This window comes from Triturus cristatus, chromosome 8 (assembly GCF_964204655.1).
Source record: "Triturus cristatus chromosome 8, aTriCri1.1, whole genome shotgun sequence".
Classification (NCBI taxonomy): Eukaryota; Metazoa; Chordata; class Amphibia; order Caudata; family Salamandridae; genus Triturus; species Triturus cristatus.
In genome coordinates this window covers 930721854-930742293 of record NC_140591.1, presented here as the reverse complement: position 1 = coordinate 930742293, position 20440 = coordinate 930721854, and the positions used below count along the sequence as shown (strand labels likewise).

The 20440-nt window shown below is 38.1% G+C and overlaps 1 protein-coding gene across 14 annotated transcripts in view; it reads right to left on the bottom strand.

Moving 5' to 3' along the window:
• Positions 1-20440, bottom strand: part of DMD (dystrophin) — a 7596173-nt gene that overhangs the window by 4113818 nt on the left and 3461915 nt on the right. For all 14 annotated transcript variants that reach the window (XM_085622447.1, XM_085622454.1, XM_085622449.1 and 11 more), the window contains one exon: positions 4430-4612. In XM_085622447.1, the coding sequence (XP_085478573.1) occupies positions 4430-4612 (183 nt within the window). The remainder of the gene's footprint in view (positions 1-4429; positions 4613-20440) is intronic.

Sequence of the window (20440 nt, the reverse complement as noted above, 5' to 3'; positions counted from 1 at the left end):
GAGGTACATTCTTGGTATCAAATGAATCAATTGTTTGTAGGTGCAATTACACCACACAAACCACTGAAAAGTTAACAACACCTCACAGGACCATGGCGACTTGCGTCAGGTGTCCTCAGTGAAGTGGACATTTGTCCATTGGAACTACGGCCTGCTCCCACGGATGTATTCTAAAATTGGATTTTTTTTTAAAGCAGCCCATGTTTCTCTACAGAACGTAGGCAGCTTTAAATAGACAATTCTTCCTTTTTGGGAATGCTAATCCTGGATTGATGCTCTGATGGCCCTTGAGTGTCAACATCCCTCTTCTCACTAACCATCACAGGAGGTCGCTTATAAGCACCAGCCTGGTCAATATTCATTAGATTGGGTATTCTGTGCCCCCCTGCAACTGGACAATTTGTGATGAAAGTTATTTGTGGATAGGTCGCATTGCAAAATAACAGACAAATCACAAAAATGTGATCCACAATTTGTACTCACGATGTGCAACCTGCTTGTTAGTTTACCTGTTCTGGTGTCTATATTTGGCCAACTCATTTTTTGTTCCTAACTTTTAGGATTACATCCCATCCTCAAGCAGTGATAGTATAGCTGAAAAAGAGTGCTACGCTACTGAGAAAAGAACTCTCATAGATGACGGTGCATGAAAAGGAAATGTACATTTGGGTAAAAAATAAATAGGCCATGTGGAAACATTAATTTGAGTTTGGCCCACTCATTCTAATTACATTTTACAATATTTGAAAATATAATAGGGTTTGGAGAGGTAGAGGATAGAAAGGACATTACAATATCTGGGCTTTGCATTCTGATGCTTCACAGTGATTACCTACAGATTTATTTCTTTGCAAACAGCTTATCGTGAAGACATCACATCAGGCTGAAACTCAGGAGCGTGAAAAACTAGTATTTTCCTGCTAAATTAAACCCTAGTGTTAGTATTCCCTGATTTTGCACTGTTTTGCTTGACAGTTGTCTGGAGTTTAAGGAGAGGAGTCTTCAAGCCCTTTCTGTTGTTTAAAGTTCCAATTGAAAATTGATTGTCACCAACACAAAAAGTGGCTTGAGCTGATGGGTCTGGCTAGGAAGGACATGGTGGCCAATAAAGGTTATCCTCACTCCTCCTGTAGCCCCATCATCCAACTCAATCCTTCAATAGACCTAGAATATACAGAGAATCCTTCCCAGGCACATCCAATGTGATGTTTCTAGTGATGGTATATACATACTAATGAGACAGCCCAGAAGTGAGTACAAGACTGCCCTCATTTGGGAGATTGATGGTACCCAGAAGGATTAAAGCATCAGCAAACTCTCTACCACCACCTTCCCTACAATAATAAAAGCTCCCCACATATATACAATATAAGGGCATCCTAGCAACACCTTTGCACAATATATCTATACACCATTAGAACTGTGAAGGAGTTACCCATTAACTGGGACGTTGCTAGGGAGAATTCAATCAATCAATCAATCGATATATACTTGATTGGATTTGGAGATTTAAAAGGAAGATGGAAGGTGTAAGTGAAGCCATTACAAATATAGCATTTAATAAGGCTTTACAATAAGAATTATCATCTTAGACATTAATGTCATTGTGAATTCTATTATGAGTGAGAGAGTAATTAAAAATATGAATCCTTTTTTCCTTAATATTGATTACTGCAGTGCCGTTCTCACTGGTTTTTATAAAGGCTTACTGCCCAATCGAAAGGCAATCTTACACTCTGCTTCCAAATTCCAAACCATAAGCAGAAGATTTGACCTTATCCAAAAAAGTCCAAGAATACTTATACTAGCCACATCTGAAAGCCTAAGTGAAAGCATGATTTAAATTCAATGTAGCCTCTCTTACCTCAATAAACGATTATACATTTGTAGTCTGTTAAACATATTGCAATCCCTCTTAGCGTCTTAGTAAGAAAACCGGACTTGGCACACATTTTGAAACACCAATATTTAAACAAGCAGACCATGCTCATTTCAACATGACGGTGACTTTGCTAAACTGTTCCCTTCCACCATGTTATGAACCCCATTATTCTCCCTATCCTTACATAGGACCTTAAAAACCTTCCTCTTTTGCAGCTTTTTTCCTTGGTTAAAATGATCACTCCTACTAAAAATTGATCAATGCTATTGGCCCATTACATTCTTATGACTCTGCTTTTCTACTCTTTCTCCCTTTGTTTTTGACCCCATACCACTTTCCCAGTGACACAAAATGTTATTTGCAACATTTCAGACCTTCTGTCCTTATTTTTCAATTTTTCTAAAGCTATTGTGAATCATTAAGTGGCAGCACAACCTTTCTTTGTTGAAATATTTTATTAAGGGATGGTAGGAGAGGATGAAATATGAGAAGGGAAATCAAATTTGCAACTCTTATATGTAGATATTACTAGTATCTTATTGAATATATGAAATAAATTACAGAAGATGTGGAACTTAAGATCAGGACCAGTGCAAAAACAGGATTGTGTGCAATTGTGTTTTCTGTACAAATATTAATCTACTATATGTGTTGCATATGTCACCCTCTGGTGCTTAACCTGTAGATTATTGCAAACAAGGTTCAAAAGTGGCTTAAAAAAGGGACACTCATGGTGCACGGCAATAGCAGTCACTTTACAGTTAATTGTTCTCCTTTCACCAATTGATCACTGAACACATTTATTGAACGGTTCCTAATGAATTGAAACATTTGCCAGACCGTATTAATGTAAGCAACTCATGTAGAGAAAGGAATCTTGTCTGTAGCATGAAATGCATTCTGATACATTTAAATTTGATTCAAACATGACTTAATTGTCATGAAAACACGTTGTTTCCTATTTTGGGAGAGACATTTTACTCTATGGACAATCTGCTAAAAACTACTGTTATTTCAATAAGACACCCAGAGTACATAAAACCCCCAGGAGATTAGTGAAGGTCACACTTTTTTCCCCATAAAACATGCATGTGGAAACTTGTTTTTTTCTGAAGTCATTGTTGTATGTATTACGCAATCTATTTTTCTCTTGGTTTTGAAAGCTTGAGTGTTATCAAAGTCCTGTTCCAACACTTCCATAGATGACAATATCTCTATTTATTGGTGAGTAGCATCTTAAGTAGGATATGGTGAACATGCATACATTTCTTTCATAAGAAGGATTTGTATTTTGCAAAGCATTGGACTCAATTTTGTATCGCTTTGTGTTAAAATAATAAGAGAATATTGCAGCAGAATGTACCACACAATTACACTTAAATTGCTTTCTTATCTTTTTGTTTTTTAAAGTGACTTCTCATAGCTGTACAACTCACCAGGCTCTGCTAAAGAGCAAATATTCTTTAAATTCCTAGTTGAAGGTCTACATTTTGGACAATATCTTTAGATATAAATGTAACACAATAGTAAGTCCCATATTAAAGGAACCTTGGCTTAATTAACCAGGTTACATATTTTATTTTAAGGTATACTGAATTTCAGTATAGTGTAAAACAAATGCCTACTACTTCTGATTTCCTCTATTATGAATGCAACATTTTACTGAATTCATTGCATCCTATTAATGTAGCAGTATATTAAGAGCTCACGTCTAGAATTTCGTGGAATTATTAGAGAATTTTTAAAAGCTAAAAATGCAATTTTAGAACAATATGGCCGTGTTTAAGCAAATATCACTGGATAAAAAGGAAGGGAAATTATCATTTTACATCTCAAACATCTTCAGAAATGTTTATCATGTTACAAATATTACACAATAATAATTTGTGTGTGTAGACACAGAAAGTTAGATAACCAATCAAGCTTGTGCTAAAGTTTGCAGTCTCCAATACACAGACATATTTTCAGAGTTGTTCTTAATGTATATCCGAAAAGCAACTATTCAATTTGCACTCTTAAATACTTCAGCTCTTAGTAAATTAGAGTCTCAAAGTGAATTTGTTGAGGAATTTAAAATTGAAGAGCACCATTCTTTCCATGGTAAATGTATAAAAAACAAGGATGGCATCAAGAGGGAGTGATAGTAGGTAAATTAACATACAATACACCTGTTATGGAAAAAGAGCATGGAACATATTTTTATGAAAAAACAATTTACATTTGTGCATGATATGGATGTTTGAAAATTAGACATATCATAGTTTAAAAAGTCAACTTGAAACAGAAATGTATGAAGAGTTGAAAAGATTAACACTTGTAATGCCATGGAAACACGGACAAAGCAAAACAAATAAAAATACAGCAATTATTGCTAACTATTTCCTGGCACTGTTTAACTTATGGATTTATTTTTTTCCAAGGGTCTTGCCCACAGAAATCTCCAGAGATAAGTCTTTGTATAAGAAGAGAAGCCTACAACTCTTGTATTGTTAGTAGGAATCAGTTAGTAGCAGCTGCAAACAAGTAGGTTTGCAAGTAACAACTCACAATTTGTGCATAGTTCTTTCGCCGAAACTGAGCAAATTTGCTTTCAATGTCTCGCCAACGCTTGTTGAGCTTGATGAGAGTTGGCTCCAGTGCTTTGGCAGCCCCGCTCCTAGTCAAGCTTTCAGCTTGTCTATGTACCATGTTCAGATCTTCTTTCGCCTTCTCCAATTCTCCATCAATCTCCTATTGAGCAAAATCAATACAATGGCCCAGGGTGGTTAGCTAACCAAATTAAGGGACTTCTCTTTAGCAGTAGTTTAGCAGTAGCAAAACATTCTTGCCGAAGATTTAACTAGTCAGTTGTGCATAATGTTTTGTATGAATTACATGTTTGCAGGAAACGACAAAGTATTACCACATATGCAAATGAATTTCATCAATTTCATATGGTTTTCAATCCCTTACATGTCCTACATATAGATAGTATTTCTGGGCATTAAATGGTGTGCCATATTATTTTAATTTACAGTTCTAAACCTGATTTTACTGACCAATAATTTAATATGAATTAAATTAATTTACAGTATTTGGGCTACTCACTGTATTTGAAAAATAGGTGTTGCTGACTGTGGAGCTCTAGTTGAGTCCTGTTTTTTCAAGTGAATGGCAAACTCAAGTCATAAGAAAGCAAAATAGCATAATGACAAATGAAAAATGTACCCACAAAATAATAACTGAGAACACTGAAATATGAGTATGTTTTGAGGAAACAGTGTGCTAAAATGAGATAGGGTTCATCCGTAGAAAGAGAGTCATTTGTTAATCTGGAACAAAAATACATATTAAAAACAATTAAAATGTTTATTAGAAAAACATGTCATATTTCTGAAACAAAACACATATTCCCAACATACCTCTAAATGTATTAATTTATTTGTAACTATTTATATTGCAAAAACACAATAGCGAAGTCTGACAACTAAACAGAATTTAAAACTTGACGAGAATTTGATAAAACAAGCAAAAAACATTTGACACCACACCATTCAAAATCATTTGAGATAACACATTCTATAAGCAATCATGTGGGAAATTAATTAAATCCAGAATCTTATTGGTTCATGTAGATGGTCACATGTGAGGGTCTAATAGAAATTTTTGCCATGACTTTAAATTTGTTACCATACAGCAGAAAAGGATTACTTACTTTAAACTACAAAGAACCTACATCTTCAGAAGCTATGTCATCTGCAAAATAAGAATGTTGTACAGAAGCATATGTCGGTGTTTTCCGTTTCATTGCTGCACACTCTCTGATTTTCACTGCGTGTTTCTGCTCTCCTAAATGGATTTGAGCATAGAATTTGTTTGTGGCAACATCTCTTGTCAGTTTGGATAAGATTCAGGTTTTTCGGCTAGAGGTGCATGACGGTCATGTAAATCCTTTTTTTAAACTTTCAGTTTGTGGTGCCAATTGAATGCTCCATTAGCGTAGTATGTATTTTTTCTTTTTTTATATGTACTGTAGAAATCCCTTTAGCTGCCAGCCAGAGTTGGATGTAGTTCAACCCCTTTCAGTCTCTGAAGACAAATGGTTTCTAAGCTTTAGCCATATGTTTTTGATCAACACAAACTCTTGATTGTATAATACAGTTATAAAGCCTTTCTGTCTGGTACCGTCACTTAACTCAGTCTTCCTGAAAACAGAGACATTTCGCTGAACTAAAAAAATTAAGAAGATAATGAAATAACTTGGAAATAAAATAAAGGCGTTTAACAGAAGGGAAACCAAAATTGTAATGCGTAACTTAAAATTACCTCTGGAAATAGTAAGCAAAAAGCAAAGTAGTTGCTGTGGGGTATTAAAGCTAGAAATAATCTAATAAGATTAAGAAACTGTGCTTTATCACATGGGCTCCTCAAAAACACTAATATTGAAATTAAACATGGATTTGCTACCTATTTTTAAAAGTTCTATATGTGTGAACTCCAATTAGACTACTGGTATAGTCAAGTTTTTTTTAGATTCTTTCAATATGCTGAACCTCACCACGGATAACCCTGGCATTTTAGATTTCCCCACAATGAAAGATGAGTTAGGAATTAAGCTCCGAGACATGAATAATGGCTCTATGCTGAGCCATGTAAGCCAGGCAATTTAGATTTACATCAATAACGTTTACGTTTTTCCACCATGCATTGGATTATTTTTATTTCTGGAAATGTAGTAGGTGGGAAAGAAGGAAAGGACTACACTAGCTGCAAATTACACCAGCAAATTTCACTGGTAAATTGTGATACCGGTATATTATTGAAAATAAAATCAAACTAGTAGGTAGCTAGCAATGTCAATATCTGACACTGGGTTCATTCAAAAACCTTTAATAACGGAAGAAGAAGTTGTATTCATATTAAGGACACTTCCATGGAGGTAATCTACAGGAATTAATGGCATTACAACATATATTTTACAAGTCACTGCATAAGATTCAGTTTTAGTAGGTACCAAACAGTACGAGCAGATTTGGAAAACATTATAATTGTCAACAGACAGTGAGAAAGGAGTCTACACGAGATCTCATTGCCTGCAACAACCTTATAATTTATCTAATTTCACATGCTAGCTAAATAATGCTCAGGATAATTCATAACCGGTTAGAGCCATACATGTAAAGTGAATATCTATGTGCAAGATTGGGTTAGGAAAGTCAGCTGACATCATTGCTGATGCCCAGAATGCATAAAGGAAATCAATTTGTGCTTTATTAACTACATAAAGGCCTTAGATTGTGTCTACCTTGTCAACCAGGGAATTGTCTTTATGAAAATAGATATCCCAGATAATTTCATTTTACTAATGCATAATCTGTAGATTGGACAAGAAGCAAGAGGCAAGACAGAACATGATGACACTGTTTCCTGATTTGCAAAGGAGTAAGAGAAGTCTGTAATCTCTTACCCTACCTACTAAACTTGTATAATGAACAGATACTGAGTGAAGCCAGTCTAGAAGTTGAGCATGGATTAAAAATTGGCAAAAGAAACACTAAAAATCATCAGTATGCTAATGACACAACTCTAATAGATTAAATTCAAGAAGACCTAAAATCCCTCATACTATTAGTTAAGGAGAATATTGAAAGAAAGGGACTTTTAATAAAGGTAGAAATGAACAAAGTTATATCAAAAAAGTGCAGCAGCCAAATTTGAAATCGATGGTGAAGGGGGATGTGACTGACTAACCAAAATGGCTAAAAATCAGGAAGGATCAACATAGCACCTATTTGATACTAGCCCATCCTGCTTCTAGATGTGATTGGGTGACTATCAGCTGGTGATCCACAGGGTACGTGGCCCTTAATTGTACATCTCTTATTGCACCAGAGTCCTGTGCTGTACTGCTGGCTTGCAGCTGCATGTGACTAGACTATGGCCCAATAGCAGAGTGATGTCTCTGATGGCTGCGGGCTGGGTAGAATTGATTGAATTGGTCTGGACAGTTAGATCCAGGACCCGGGTATAGAGTAAGGAATCACCGGATGGCCTGTTGTGAAGGGGCTTGGAAGTCGCCCCTAAGCGCCGATGGACTGAAGTTGTCCAGTAGAGGCTGATGTGTCCTGGGCTGGAATGCTTTTGCTGGCGTGCACTTTCTTGATTTGAATGCACTAAGCCTTCCCTCAGGCACAATCTCACCTCAGAGTGAGAGGCCTCCTCCTCTAATGAGACCACAATGAGGAGGAGGCTTGGCAGCCTTGGATCGGACAGTGAGGGTGGGCAGTGGCAAAGCAAAAGACTTCACAACTGCGCACCTACACTATGCCAGACAAGCAGCCCCCATAGCCAAATGTCCCAGCATGGCAAAGGATCATCCAGCACACATTTTTCAGCAAAGCTACATCAATAAATTCACCAAAAGTGCCTCCAAGAGCATCTCAGCAGCAGGACCACAGCAGAAAAACCAAATCATTGGTTCATCCTTTTCCATTGAACCAGTCCTCTAGGCAATTTATGGTTGTCAAAGGGTTTTGGAGAGGAAGAGTGAGGAGGTCGGTCTAGTGATTCAAGACCTTTGAAATTTAGTTGATAGGGTGACAAAGGTAGATGACTAAATCTTAGATCTTGAAGCCGCTGTGAAAGTGTGGCCCAACTCTCAAATCATCCAAAATATCTGCAGAGCATGTGGAAGACACAGAAGTGTGTGGCAAATGAACAACCTGCACTTTGTGGGATTTCCAGACGGTGTACATGTGGCACATTTAGAACTATTTATTGAGCAAAGGATACAAATTATTGTTACACCGGTGTAGCTCTCCTTGTGCTTACTTGGGCTCAATCAGCTCTCATTCAGAGGGCCTCGCTTGGTGCTCCACTCCACTCAATGATTGCTGTAATTTTCAACTGCAAGGATTAGGATTAAATCCTCCAAGACATATGTACTAGTCCCAGGCAAAATGTAAATAAATGCCAGTGTATTGTACTTAACTTTGGAAATTTTATATTACGCTTCTTACACAAAATTCCTGAAATCATGCCAATACACCAAATTGAAAAACTACGGGCCATTCATGGAAAAGTTATTACAACAAGAGCATGTGAGGCTGTTGCTCGCACCACTCGTGCTTTTCATGCTAGTCAACCATAAAATGCGTCCTTAAGTAAAACATTGATGTAAGGATGCATTTCATGCTAAAATATAGGCTTAAATGATGGATTAAAATTTCTGGTAAGTACTCATAATTTCACATAATGTTTCAGAAATATTAAATATTTGCACAAAAGCAAAGCATGTGAAATTTGAACACCCCTAACAATTACACTCGAACAAGTTCACTTGGAAAACGGCAGTATCATGAATGTTTCCAGACTACACCATGCATGTACGAACCATGAGGAAATCCTTTAAGGCTGTCAAGCACAAGCTGCCTGACATTGTATTTCTTACATATTCTTATACCTGGCTAAGATAAAGCAATCTTCCATTACTGATCATTTTCTGACAAGTCTGAAGATACTTGGGAATGGGTGGAGGACAGACCTGGAATGCAAGGAGGAGTGTCGACCCATTCTAGCTCCTGCTGGCCTGACAGGGTTGAAGCCTTTCCAACCTTGGGTCTCCAACTCTGATCGGCAATCTGAGCAGTCTCCTGACCATCAAGAAGCTACCTTGGACTTACCAACTGCTGAAATGGCAGCAGACACATTGGGTTAGGGTGTTGGTGGGAGGTGGGTCAATCCATAGCTCCTCCAAAAATCACCTAACTCTGGTATTGCACATTACCTTTACGGTTCTTGCTGAGCTAAAGTGAGATACACACTCATTGGCCTAGTTTCCCTGCCTATCTATGAGCTCTGTCATGATTTCCCAAGTGGGGCTCACACCCCTTGATCCTAGGTTTTATGTGCTAAATGGGCCTACATGCCTCAATTGGGAGTTCTTTTTTTCTGATTTTTTTGCTTCTTTTTATTTGGTATCGGGGATTTTTCCCTCTTTAGGGTCTCCAAGAAAAGGGCTTGAGTTGTGTCCCACACTGTCAACTTAGGTTCCACATGGAGAATTATGTTTTTTGTGGTCCCCCAAGTTGGGCAACTGGGAGCACAAGTAGGTGGGCAACAGGTGCTTCATACTTAAACTGTACGTGGGGAGAATTTGGGGATTTTGGTTTGGAAATGTATTGGTTCTATCCAGAAGGCTTTCCACAAGACCCAAAACCTTTGCTGGCTACATGACAGAAAACATCATGAACCTAGGCATATGATTTCTACTACCATCTACTGCCCAGGTTGATGACACGTGAATTGTTAGGAAAGGAGCTGACCATCTGCATATTTTAACATTGAAAATCATTGGTTTGATTGATAAAATTAAATAAGGGCAATGCAAAATCCTCCTGTTTTAGGAAAACTATTCGCCTGGATGCATGTCCCTTTCCTTGGCTGATATGGGTTTACCAATGTACTTCACGTAGGGTTCACCAGTAGGTCCAGGGATGTTGCAATTCTCCTTTGTCAGAAGTTTTCTCTAAAAATACACACTGTGATATGAAACACACAAGGGTGATATCTTTTGAAAGTATATGCACCTCGCCTGGTAACTGCTACCTTTCTCACAACACTGTCCCAGCTCATACCTGAACTTTCTCTCAAAATCCTCATCACTGCAGGAGACTTCAATTGCATCATTACCCAAGGTTGACCATCAGAGGGGATATGTCCCTGTCTGAAACTTGCTAACTCAATGGGCCTGGGTGATATGTGGAAGCTCCTTCACCCCAGTGGTGAAGGCTTCAATTTCTTCTACAGTGCCCACAAATCAGTTAAACTACGTTTTCCTATCCACCACAGAGTCACACTTCATCTGGAATGCAGAGTTACTTGTGCAAAGCATTTTGGACCATATGCCTGTAATATATTCATGTGGTCAGTGACAGTCCTCAAAATGGGGTAAATGGAGGGTTAAAAATTGGTGGCTCACAGATGAAGGGTTCTCCTCATTCCTCAAGAATTTTACTTTGAAATCAACTTGTGATCTGTTGACTCTCACGTCACACCATAGGTTACTTTCAAACCTTTGCTGAGGGGAAAAGACAAGTGGTGATTTCACTTTTGGAGAATAAACGTTTGGAGATTAGGTGTGAATGTAGAAGCTCTTATGATTCTGACAGTCACTTCACTTTGGAGATGGTACAGATCTCACCTAAACAGCACTAAACCGAAGAAACAAACCAATCCTGGCTTACTTCTCAGAAACATATCTATGACTATGAAGACAAAGCTGGGAAACTGTTTATATTGGCTGTGTTGAAGGGATGATCCGTCTTGTCATAACTGAGAAATTTGCTAAAAATCAGGTTAATTCCTTGCTGATCTCCACAGCATGGATCAAACTCTTGTCTCATAATATGCACATCTACATCCAAAAGACATTTATGTGGATCTGGACTTTTGGATAATAATCTACTGCCCTCACTGACAAGGTAGGAGTCTGACTAGTTAGACCAGGAGTTAACTATAGAGCAAACAAGGGAGGCCATTTCCAAACTTGTCACGCTCAAGACCCTAGGACCCAATAAATTCCCAGTGAATAGTTTAAGCACCTCGCATCAAACATCATCCCATTCTTATGTGCTGTGTTTCTGATGGCAAAGCAGGATCGGACGTTTCTGCCAGACCTGAGGGTGGAAATTATTACAGTTCTACTAAAAACAGTCCTAACTACAGTGCAATGTGCATTTTCAAGCCTACACAATTGATTGATGTGGACTACAAAGTCTTTGCAATATCCATTGTGAACCAGTTGCTCCTAAGAATTCACTCTCTAATCCAAGCTGACCACAGTGACTTTCTCTAGCATGCGTCACAAGGCATAACATGAAGCACCTCCATAATGCCTTGCCCTCTATCCCCTTGTCAGTTTGGACCATTGGTGTTGCTGATGGTTGACTTTGAAAAGCCTTTGACTCAGTTGGTTGGAACAAACTCTTTGACTTTCTAAGATAAGATTTGGTCCCTGGTTTATATCATCTGCATGCCTCCTTTATACAAATCCCACAGACAGGACACATATGAACGGGGTGTTGTCCCCTCCCTTTCACATTGTTTGAGGCAAAAGTATGTTCTCGCCATTACTTTTCGCCCTAGCCATAGAACCACTAGCCTGATCCCTGAGAGGATGATAATGTAATCCATGAGTTTCAGTTAGGGGAGGAAATTGAAGATCGAGTTTTGCTATATGCAGATGATCAATTCTTCTATCTCGGTAAGCCTCTCTTGTTCAAACCATGATCAATAAAGCTGTTTCAATGGTTTAGGGAGGCCTATTGGTCAACTGGGCAAACTGTTTTAGATACTCGATCCATGTTCATTGGTTTCTCAAAGGATCTACTTTGGGGCCCAACAATAAGCCTATAATTGACCAGTTTTAGACATTTGGTGGTGTTTGTGGCCAACTCCACTGCCCAGACATGAGCCGAGAGCATGTCCACTCTCTTATAGACTCATTACATAAGGACGTTGACTGCTAGGCAACTTCCATTATCTTTAATGTGTAAGTCACAGTATCAAAAATTATTTTCCTAACTAAATTAATACATGACCTTCTGAACCACTATCTTTACTGAGTTTCTTCTACTATTTTTCGTACCCTTAACTTGCTGTTCAGGGGCATCACATAGGAAGGGGCACACTTAAGGTAACAATGGTGATATGATTGTACATTAGGGATGCTACACCTTGTCCCATATTATCATGCATCATACCTACTCTGCCCCAGTCGCACAGATGACCTGCATAACGTACAGAGTGAGTGTTACTGGGATGACATCTCATGCCAACACTATCTATTTGACAGCAGACTTCCACTGAGCATCCCAATGACACTAAAGTGGTGGTCAATATTTGGAAGGATTCCCTACGACCAAGCCAAAGGGGAAGTACACTAATAAGGGAAACTTGCTTTGGGTGGGAAATAGATTACCTCAGGTAGTCTCTGCTCATGAGTTCCACAGAATATGATTTCACAGCTGAGAAATGTGCTCTGTCCAACGGGTACTCTCACCTTTGCAGACCAACAGAGTAACGTTGCTCTTCACATAAAACAACTTTTCAGATACCTCAAATTGTGCCATGACCATATGCCCTATTTAAAATAAATGGGGGGCATTGAGAAATGTAATCCCTGCATAGCTATAATCATGATGGGTGAGATGAAAGACTAGAAAATATCCTGTATAGCCAAATCTCTTTTGATCAAAACTCCCAGACCTTTGTTGCAATACAAGAGGCATGGGTAGAAGTGGAAGATTAGACAGATGAGGTATGTTGGGACATCCTTACATCATTCCAGGCAGATGCAATCTCAACCTACTCTTGATCGATCCAATTCAGGCACCTACACAGAGAATACAATTCCACAGACAGATTTTTCAAAATGGGATAATATTCTTTCCTAATGTGACTAAATGTGGTACATTTATTCCCAATAGAAGTGTCTGACTCTTCAAGAATTCTAAAAGGAGGTCTAAGTGAAGTTGAAAACAGTCCTAACCTGGCCAATTCCAATTGACCTGAAACTAAACCTCCTGTACATACTCAAAGATATAGATGTCAATTTATATACAAAAACCCTGGTTCACTCAGGTTTCATACTAGCCAAATAAGACATCACACAACACTGGAGATCCATGAATTCCCCTTTTGTAGGTAGGCAGATGAAGGGTATGACCAATTTACGACACTTTGGAAAGAATTTATGAATCCTGTAGATGTCCTCAAAAACAGAAGATGTAGCCCTGGAAGAACCTCTTTCATCTGAATTAGCTCTAGGATAAGTTGCTATGCATTAGCTTGTGTTCCGGTTCAAGGACCCAGACCTGGTAGTTTGGGTTGGGGAATGGACCAAGGCTGATTTGGATATGGCTGGCTACAGTCTGATGTAGCTTGGGGAGAAAAGGGAACGATGGACTAGAATAATTGTCAGTGGCTGATATAGCAGTCCACCCATCACGTTTTGTTTTTTTGCTCATTGTGCATCATATGGCAACTGGGTAACGTTTGAGTTAAAAAAAAAAAAGAGAGATGGAGAGGATCTAGACGTGATGTACAGCTTCTGTATTCTTGATCGACAATCAGTAATAAAGGTTCCAGCAGTTAAGGCATTCTCCAAGAGAAGACTTAGTAACGATTTTCAAATTCATTCACATATCCATAAAAACCAAGGTCAGAAATGGACAAGCTATGCTATTCCCTGTGACTCTACATGGATGCAAAAGTTGGCCAATGAGGAAGCAGTATAGGAAGAAAATATATGCCTCTGAACTGGGGTGTTGGTGGAAACCTATTAGCTACACCATGGACAGCCAGGAAAGGAAAATATTGTATTCTTGATCAAATAAAGCCCGCAATTTCACTCAAAGTGCATATGGCTATACCGCAGATCTCATATATTGGGCTCCTAATGCAAATAACCAATTCCCTGGAAGAGACTGTGATGCTATGAAAATCTGAACGAAAAAGAGGACATGAACAAACAGCTAGAAGGTCAATAGCACAATCTTAACAGCAATAAACACAGTATTTAGAAGTGTGCCAACCGAAATAGAAGATAGGGCCTTCAGTACACCTGCATGATCACCCGGAGTCATCATCGACTCACTGGACTAATTAAGTGAAAAAGGTCATTTGCTTTTTTTTGGTACCTGGAATAGCATGGTTTATTATCAAAAGTGGCCTAGTCACCTCAACAAAGTTGCCACCCACTAAAATTATCTTCATCAATGGTGCCCCATTCTTCTTCTTCATCTTCTTCTTCTTATTATTATTATTATTATTAATAATAATAATATTATTTGTGTTTTGTAAAGTGCATGCCTATCTAAAAAAGGTTCCCCAGTGCAAAGCTTGCACGGTAAAGTGGTCACTCCAGGTTGTAATCACTAAAAGCAGCACAATCTTTAAGAGGAGTTGGAGGAAAGAACCTGCCAGGTTTTTAAGAGTTTCCGGAACACTGAGAAAGAATCACTTTCTTTCAATGTTGTAGGCAGATTGTGGCAAAGTCTTGGTGGGATTTCCTGATTCTAGAACCTACAGCCAGTCTCAGTTGACTGGAGCATAGAGAATGTGTGGGTGAGTACTGAGCCACCAATGACCTCAGATAGTGAGGTCCTTTGTTTGCAAGGCATTTCTGCATATTACACAGTGCTTTTAACTGCACGCATTGCTCTATGGGTAGTCATTAAAAAATGTTAGCAAACCGGCTGTTGAGGAAAACTTGGGGGGACATAATAAGAGGCGTGCCGCAGCATTTTGGATTATCTGAATGCGCTTCAGTAGATATTTTGCAACTCCCACATACAAGATATTTCCAAAGTCCAGCCTAGAGATAACTAAAGCCAGGACTATGGTTCTCTGGGGAGAAGTGGGAAGGCAGTACATGATCTTTCAGAGCCACTTCAATATGCCAAAGAAATTGTCTGCTAATCTGCTGGCTCATGGTAAGTTTGTCATCCAACAAAACAACCAGGTTCATTACAACAGCTGCTTGGCTAGGGGGTGTGCCCATGATCGCAGCCTACAGGTGGGAACCCAAGCAGTGGAGTGGTTACCTACCAGCAAAACCTCCATCTTGCCTTCATTCAACTGTAGACATTCATCTGAAATGAAACTTGGGTAAGACACAAGTGCAAAGGCATTGTGTTGTGGTTATCCTTTGATAATAGAAATATCACAATTTATGTATCATCTGCATGCAAGAAGAGTGTAAGGCCGCAATTCTCTACAATTTCTGCCAATGGCCTAACACAAAGGTTGATTAGCAGAGGACTCAGGGTGGACCCTTAAGGCACACCAGAGGTTAAACAATGTGATGTTGATCTATGTTGGTTAGTATGTACCTGGAAGGTGCAATCATGCAGAAAATTGTTTAATCAAGACAAGACAGTATTCTGAATTCCCATACCTTCTAGATTTGTTTGAGCAAATAGTGGTTAACACTATCAAATGTTGCACTGAGATCTAACAAGATCAGTGCAGCAGCCCAGCCTTCATCTAACTGGTGCTTTCAAAACTCTAACACCGGGAAGCGCCGATTCTGTGTTATGTCCTGTGCGGAATCTGGACTGTGAGGGATAAAGTAAGTCATTGAATTCTGTGTGCCTAGTCTGCTATTGATTTACGTATTTCTCTAACATATTGGTAAGAGTCAGGAGCACCGATATGAGTCTATAATGTGACCATGTGAGGGGTTCTAAGTTAGATTTTTTTTTAGTAGAGGGGGATCAAAGTTGTTTTCCAGATTTTCGGGACCACCCCTTCAGACAAAGATCGATTCTGCTCTGTAACAGAGTGGGGGAGTTTATCAAATACATCTGGGGGACAGGGATCCAATGGGGATACAGATTTAATGGACACCAAGATTGTCCTAAGCGATGTAATATCCAAAGGCTGGAACTTATGCATCACACTGTTTATCTTGGGGGACTAGTTCAAACACTGGCGTCATCAGTGCTGGAAAAGGTCGCCTGGATATCTGCCACTTTTTTTAATAATAAATTCAGCTACTTCCTTGCATTGTGTTTGAGAAAGGGGGTGACAAATGTCATATTAGTTGGGTCAGAAAGGGTCTTCACAACATGAAAAAGAGTCTAAGGGCAGTACTGAATTGAGGTAATAGAATACGGCTTTAACCTTGCAACATGTTTTTTTGGTAGGATTTTAATGCATTTTTGTAGATTATCTTCTCTTTCTTGTCATATGATTTGCACCACACCCTCTTTAGATGTTTGCATGCTTTTTTTTCTTCATATAAGGAGACATTGTAACAAGGAGCAGGAGGAAGGATTCTATGGTGCTTTTCGATGGAGACCGGTAATAGGGTGTCCAAAGAGGACCGAAGCCATTCCTCCACTGTATATATTACACCACAGTGGGGGGTTGGCATCTAGGACAGTGATCCACAGAGGGGCTTCTAGTTTTGCCTAGATCCTACTGAAGGAGATTGGATGCCTAGTTAGTTATAACTGTTCTAATCCCCAAAAAGGTATTTGACAAGGTGAAATTGGGTTTCTACTGGAGGACTTTGAGTAAGAAGCTATTTGAGAAAACCTTTTTTCAAAAAATATACGGATTCATTTATTCTGGTTATAGCAATAATTACAGCCTTAAATAGAGTTTAGCAGATGGATGCTCAGTCACAAACATAATGGATATGCTGTCTACCTTATTTAAGTGCATTATGTGCAAATGCACTCCAATATGTATCCATCATGTTTGTGATAACACTACCAAACTTTAAATCAGATACCTAACCAACTCCAGGTGTGAAAAAGTATATTGTATTGGAAATAAAAAAAAATGTCTTATGTCCAAAAGCTTATTTGTTATATATTTTGAAAACCCTTCTCAGTCTTTTAGATAATTTAAACAATGGGACAGCTATTGCTCTTGTTAAAGCAATCCATGTATGCTGAGGATTAAAAATATGTTTTCAGAAATAACTCTAAGAAACGTCCAATTATTAAATATATGATTCATAATTTTTTGGTATTGTGTTATCTACCCAAAGATACAAAAACTGAACTAATAACAATAAACTTGACTGAGTAACAAACTCTGAAATCTGATTGACATGCTTGATGAGCCAGCGCCTTTGGTCTCACATTTGTGAATAGCGGGTAAGATCAAACTCCCATATACTGCACCCCAGTTTGGTAAAAAATGTGATGTGCTTTTCAATACCAGTAATGTATGGCCTTCAATATTTGAGGAAACCAAGCCATTTAAAATCGAAGCATAGTGTATACAAATGTTAAGGTTTCTGAAACTTAACTTGAAATCTGATGTCCCATAAAGTCACCAAAGAATAATGTCTTACAATGTTTAGGATTCGTTACATTTTAATCCAATCCATAAAAAGAATGGTGTCTGAGATATCCCTAATGTCCTCAATATACAATTTGCACTTCTGTGTACAAAAAACACTTATGCTAGATCATCCAAGATAAGGGTGCAACAACATTTAGAAATGACAATGGATTACCAAGGGATTACCAATTTCAACAAATGACTCAGATGCAAAAATCCTCCTGAGCTACAACTATCCAGAAACAGATAACATGGAAAATATACCTTTTTTCAACTAAAATGTTCACTAAAAGCCAAACAGCTCAACCCATCTCAAAACAATATAATTCATATAGTGTATGTGGTGGGGCAGGTTTGTTTATCTTAAGAAGGTATTTAAACTATAGCTATAAATGTACATCACAAATCCTTATTTGGTGGTTGTGACCTAATTTTTACTTTGTATGGTAGTTACATTCAAGTTCATTTTGATAAATCGGAAAGTTAATTCACTTCCAAGTGCTGAGGTATGGTGGAAAGCGGCCTACAAAAGTATTTTATGCAGCAAGTGCTTTACCCATATTAATAGTATTAATTAGGAATTTGAAAAAAATATTGCTTCCTACATATAGATACAGAGATAGCAAGCAAAACAATATACCAGTAGGCTAAATGAGTAAAATAAAGGTTAATGTATCCTTATATTCCAATTATAGCCATGCAGGGTTACTAATTGACTTAGACCTTTATGATGCAATACAGCACATTATGCAAGGGGAAGAAAATAGTGGAGAGCCATTTATGCTAAAAATAGTTTGCAGCTGCTGTCAACCACTGACTGTACTGGTGCACTAAAAAGGCTGCCTTGCACAGTGCATAGTTTTGGACCAAGGTGCAGTCTCAGTATGCACTGTTTTACATGGGATTTGTACTGGAAGCAAGCTTTAAAGAATCCCACTCAGTGGATGAGTGCTATGCACTGCGGCACACTTACATATGTGGATTGTTAGGAGAAAATAAATAATTCCACCTTTCAATACCTTCATCAAGGAGGCACTTTTTTTTTTTTAATTCAAAGCATAGTCTAACTATCTTAGTAGATTGGGCTTCATGCCAAAAAATATGGGCATTTACTCTGATCCACCCGAGTTAAATCCCTGTAAGCCTGTTAATGCAAAGGGATGCAAAGCAGAGCAAAGCCCTATATGTGCTAGTAAAAGGGCACATTTCAAGTGTAAAACAACTGTTGCACAGGTAAGTTAATACTCTTGCTAGACTTAGGGTGGTATTGTAGTAGTTTGCGCCCTCACAGATCTTTTATGAATCTGGGCCTTTCTGTTTTGTGCTTGAACTAATTCAATTAAAACGCTGTGGATTAAAGTTTTGTTTAATTTCTCCACTACACATGTGCGGAAAATGAGGCAAGAAGCACGAGTTAGTGATTGATGCGGCATTGATTCTAGAGTGGTCATAGACTCCAACGTTCGATGATCTGATTATTTGTATGTCAGTTTGTTCTGCTGGGTAATAGAATGTAAAGGAGATATTTGCGCTATTAACCTCTGCTTTTTTTAAATGGGCTAGAGAAGGGCTTCTTCCTGTGATTCTGTTCATAAGACAATAAACCACTCTCTTCTGGTATCTACTTTTAATCATTTTTTTATATACATCTAGATTTTCAACAGATAGTTGTCTGACGTTTTGAATTTGCAGATTGAGGATTCACAGATAGTGGTAGTTATAAGAGGCCTTCTCCCTGTCCCTGCCTAGAAGCACATAAGTGACCTGGGCAATTCAAGTACATGCAAAGTGAGTGTGGGCATTTGCAGCTCTTGGCCATCAACTGTGCTAAAGTTAAGGCATTATCCATTACTCTAAGTGTCCTTTGCGAAGGTAGACGTTATTGTTTTGTAATTAATTTTTTATGCAATACACTTTACCCTGAAACAGAACTTGGTATGAATACATTTTGATTTTCTTCCTTTATTTTTGGAAGTTTTATAAAAACAGAAATACGGTAACTTATGGAGTAGTTTGAGCAATTTTGATCGTACCATATTGCTTAAGTCTTCTATATGTAAATGAGCTGAATGGTGTTTGGAGCTCTCTAAAGTTTTTTTTATATTATACAATACCTATATATTGAAACCAATATCTATGTTTAAAACCTTGAAGTGCAATGTATACATAGCAGGCTCACTTAATATCACCTAATCAGAATATTCCAAGTTACTGGAGTGCACTAACACCATTTACATACAGGCCAGGACATATATATTGCCACATATACCTAAGAAGCCTAGTCCCATTCAGATTAGGATCAATTGGTGTCACGCTATTGCTTGTGGCTTACGTTCATACCCTTAAAACAAAAACACAATCAAATGACTTTTCCCATCCAAAAAGTGTGAAATTCCTGTCCCCAAGCAAATGTTAAGAATTGCCCTTTTTAAAAAGAGATGTTGCTTTCTGTCACCATATTTAAAACATACATGTGGTCAATTACATAATGTTTGTACGAAGTGCTGGTCTGTAAACATGGTATGCATTATAAAGCATATGAACTACACTGCAATTAATTATTGCATCAAACTTTAGAAATCAGTTTACTTTTGGAGAGGATTAAATTAATTGAAGGTATAGACTTACTGGCTTTCAAAACTCTACACTGTGTATTAGTCCAATTTGATTAAGGGAAAAACATTATATTTCTTTATTCAACATTTCAAGAATAAA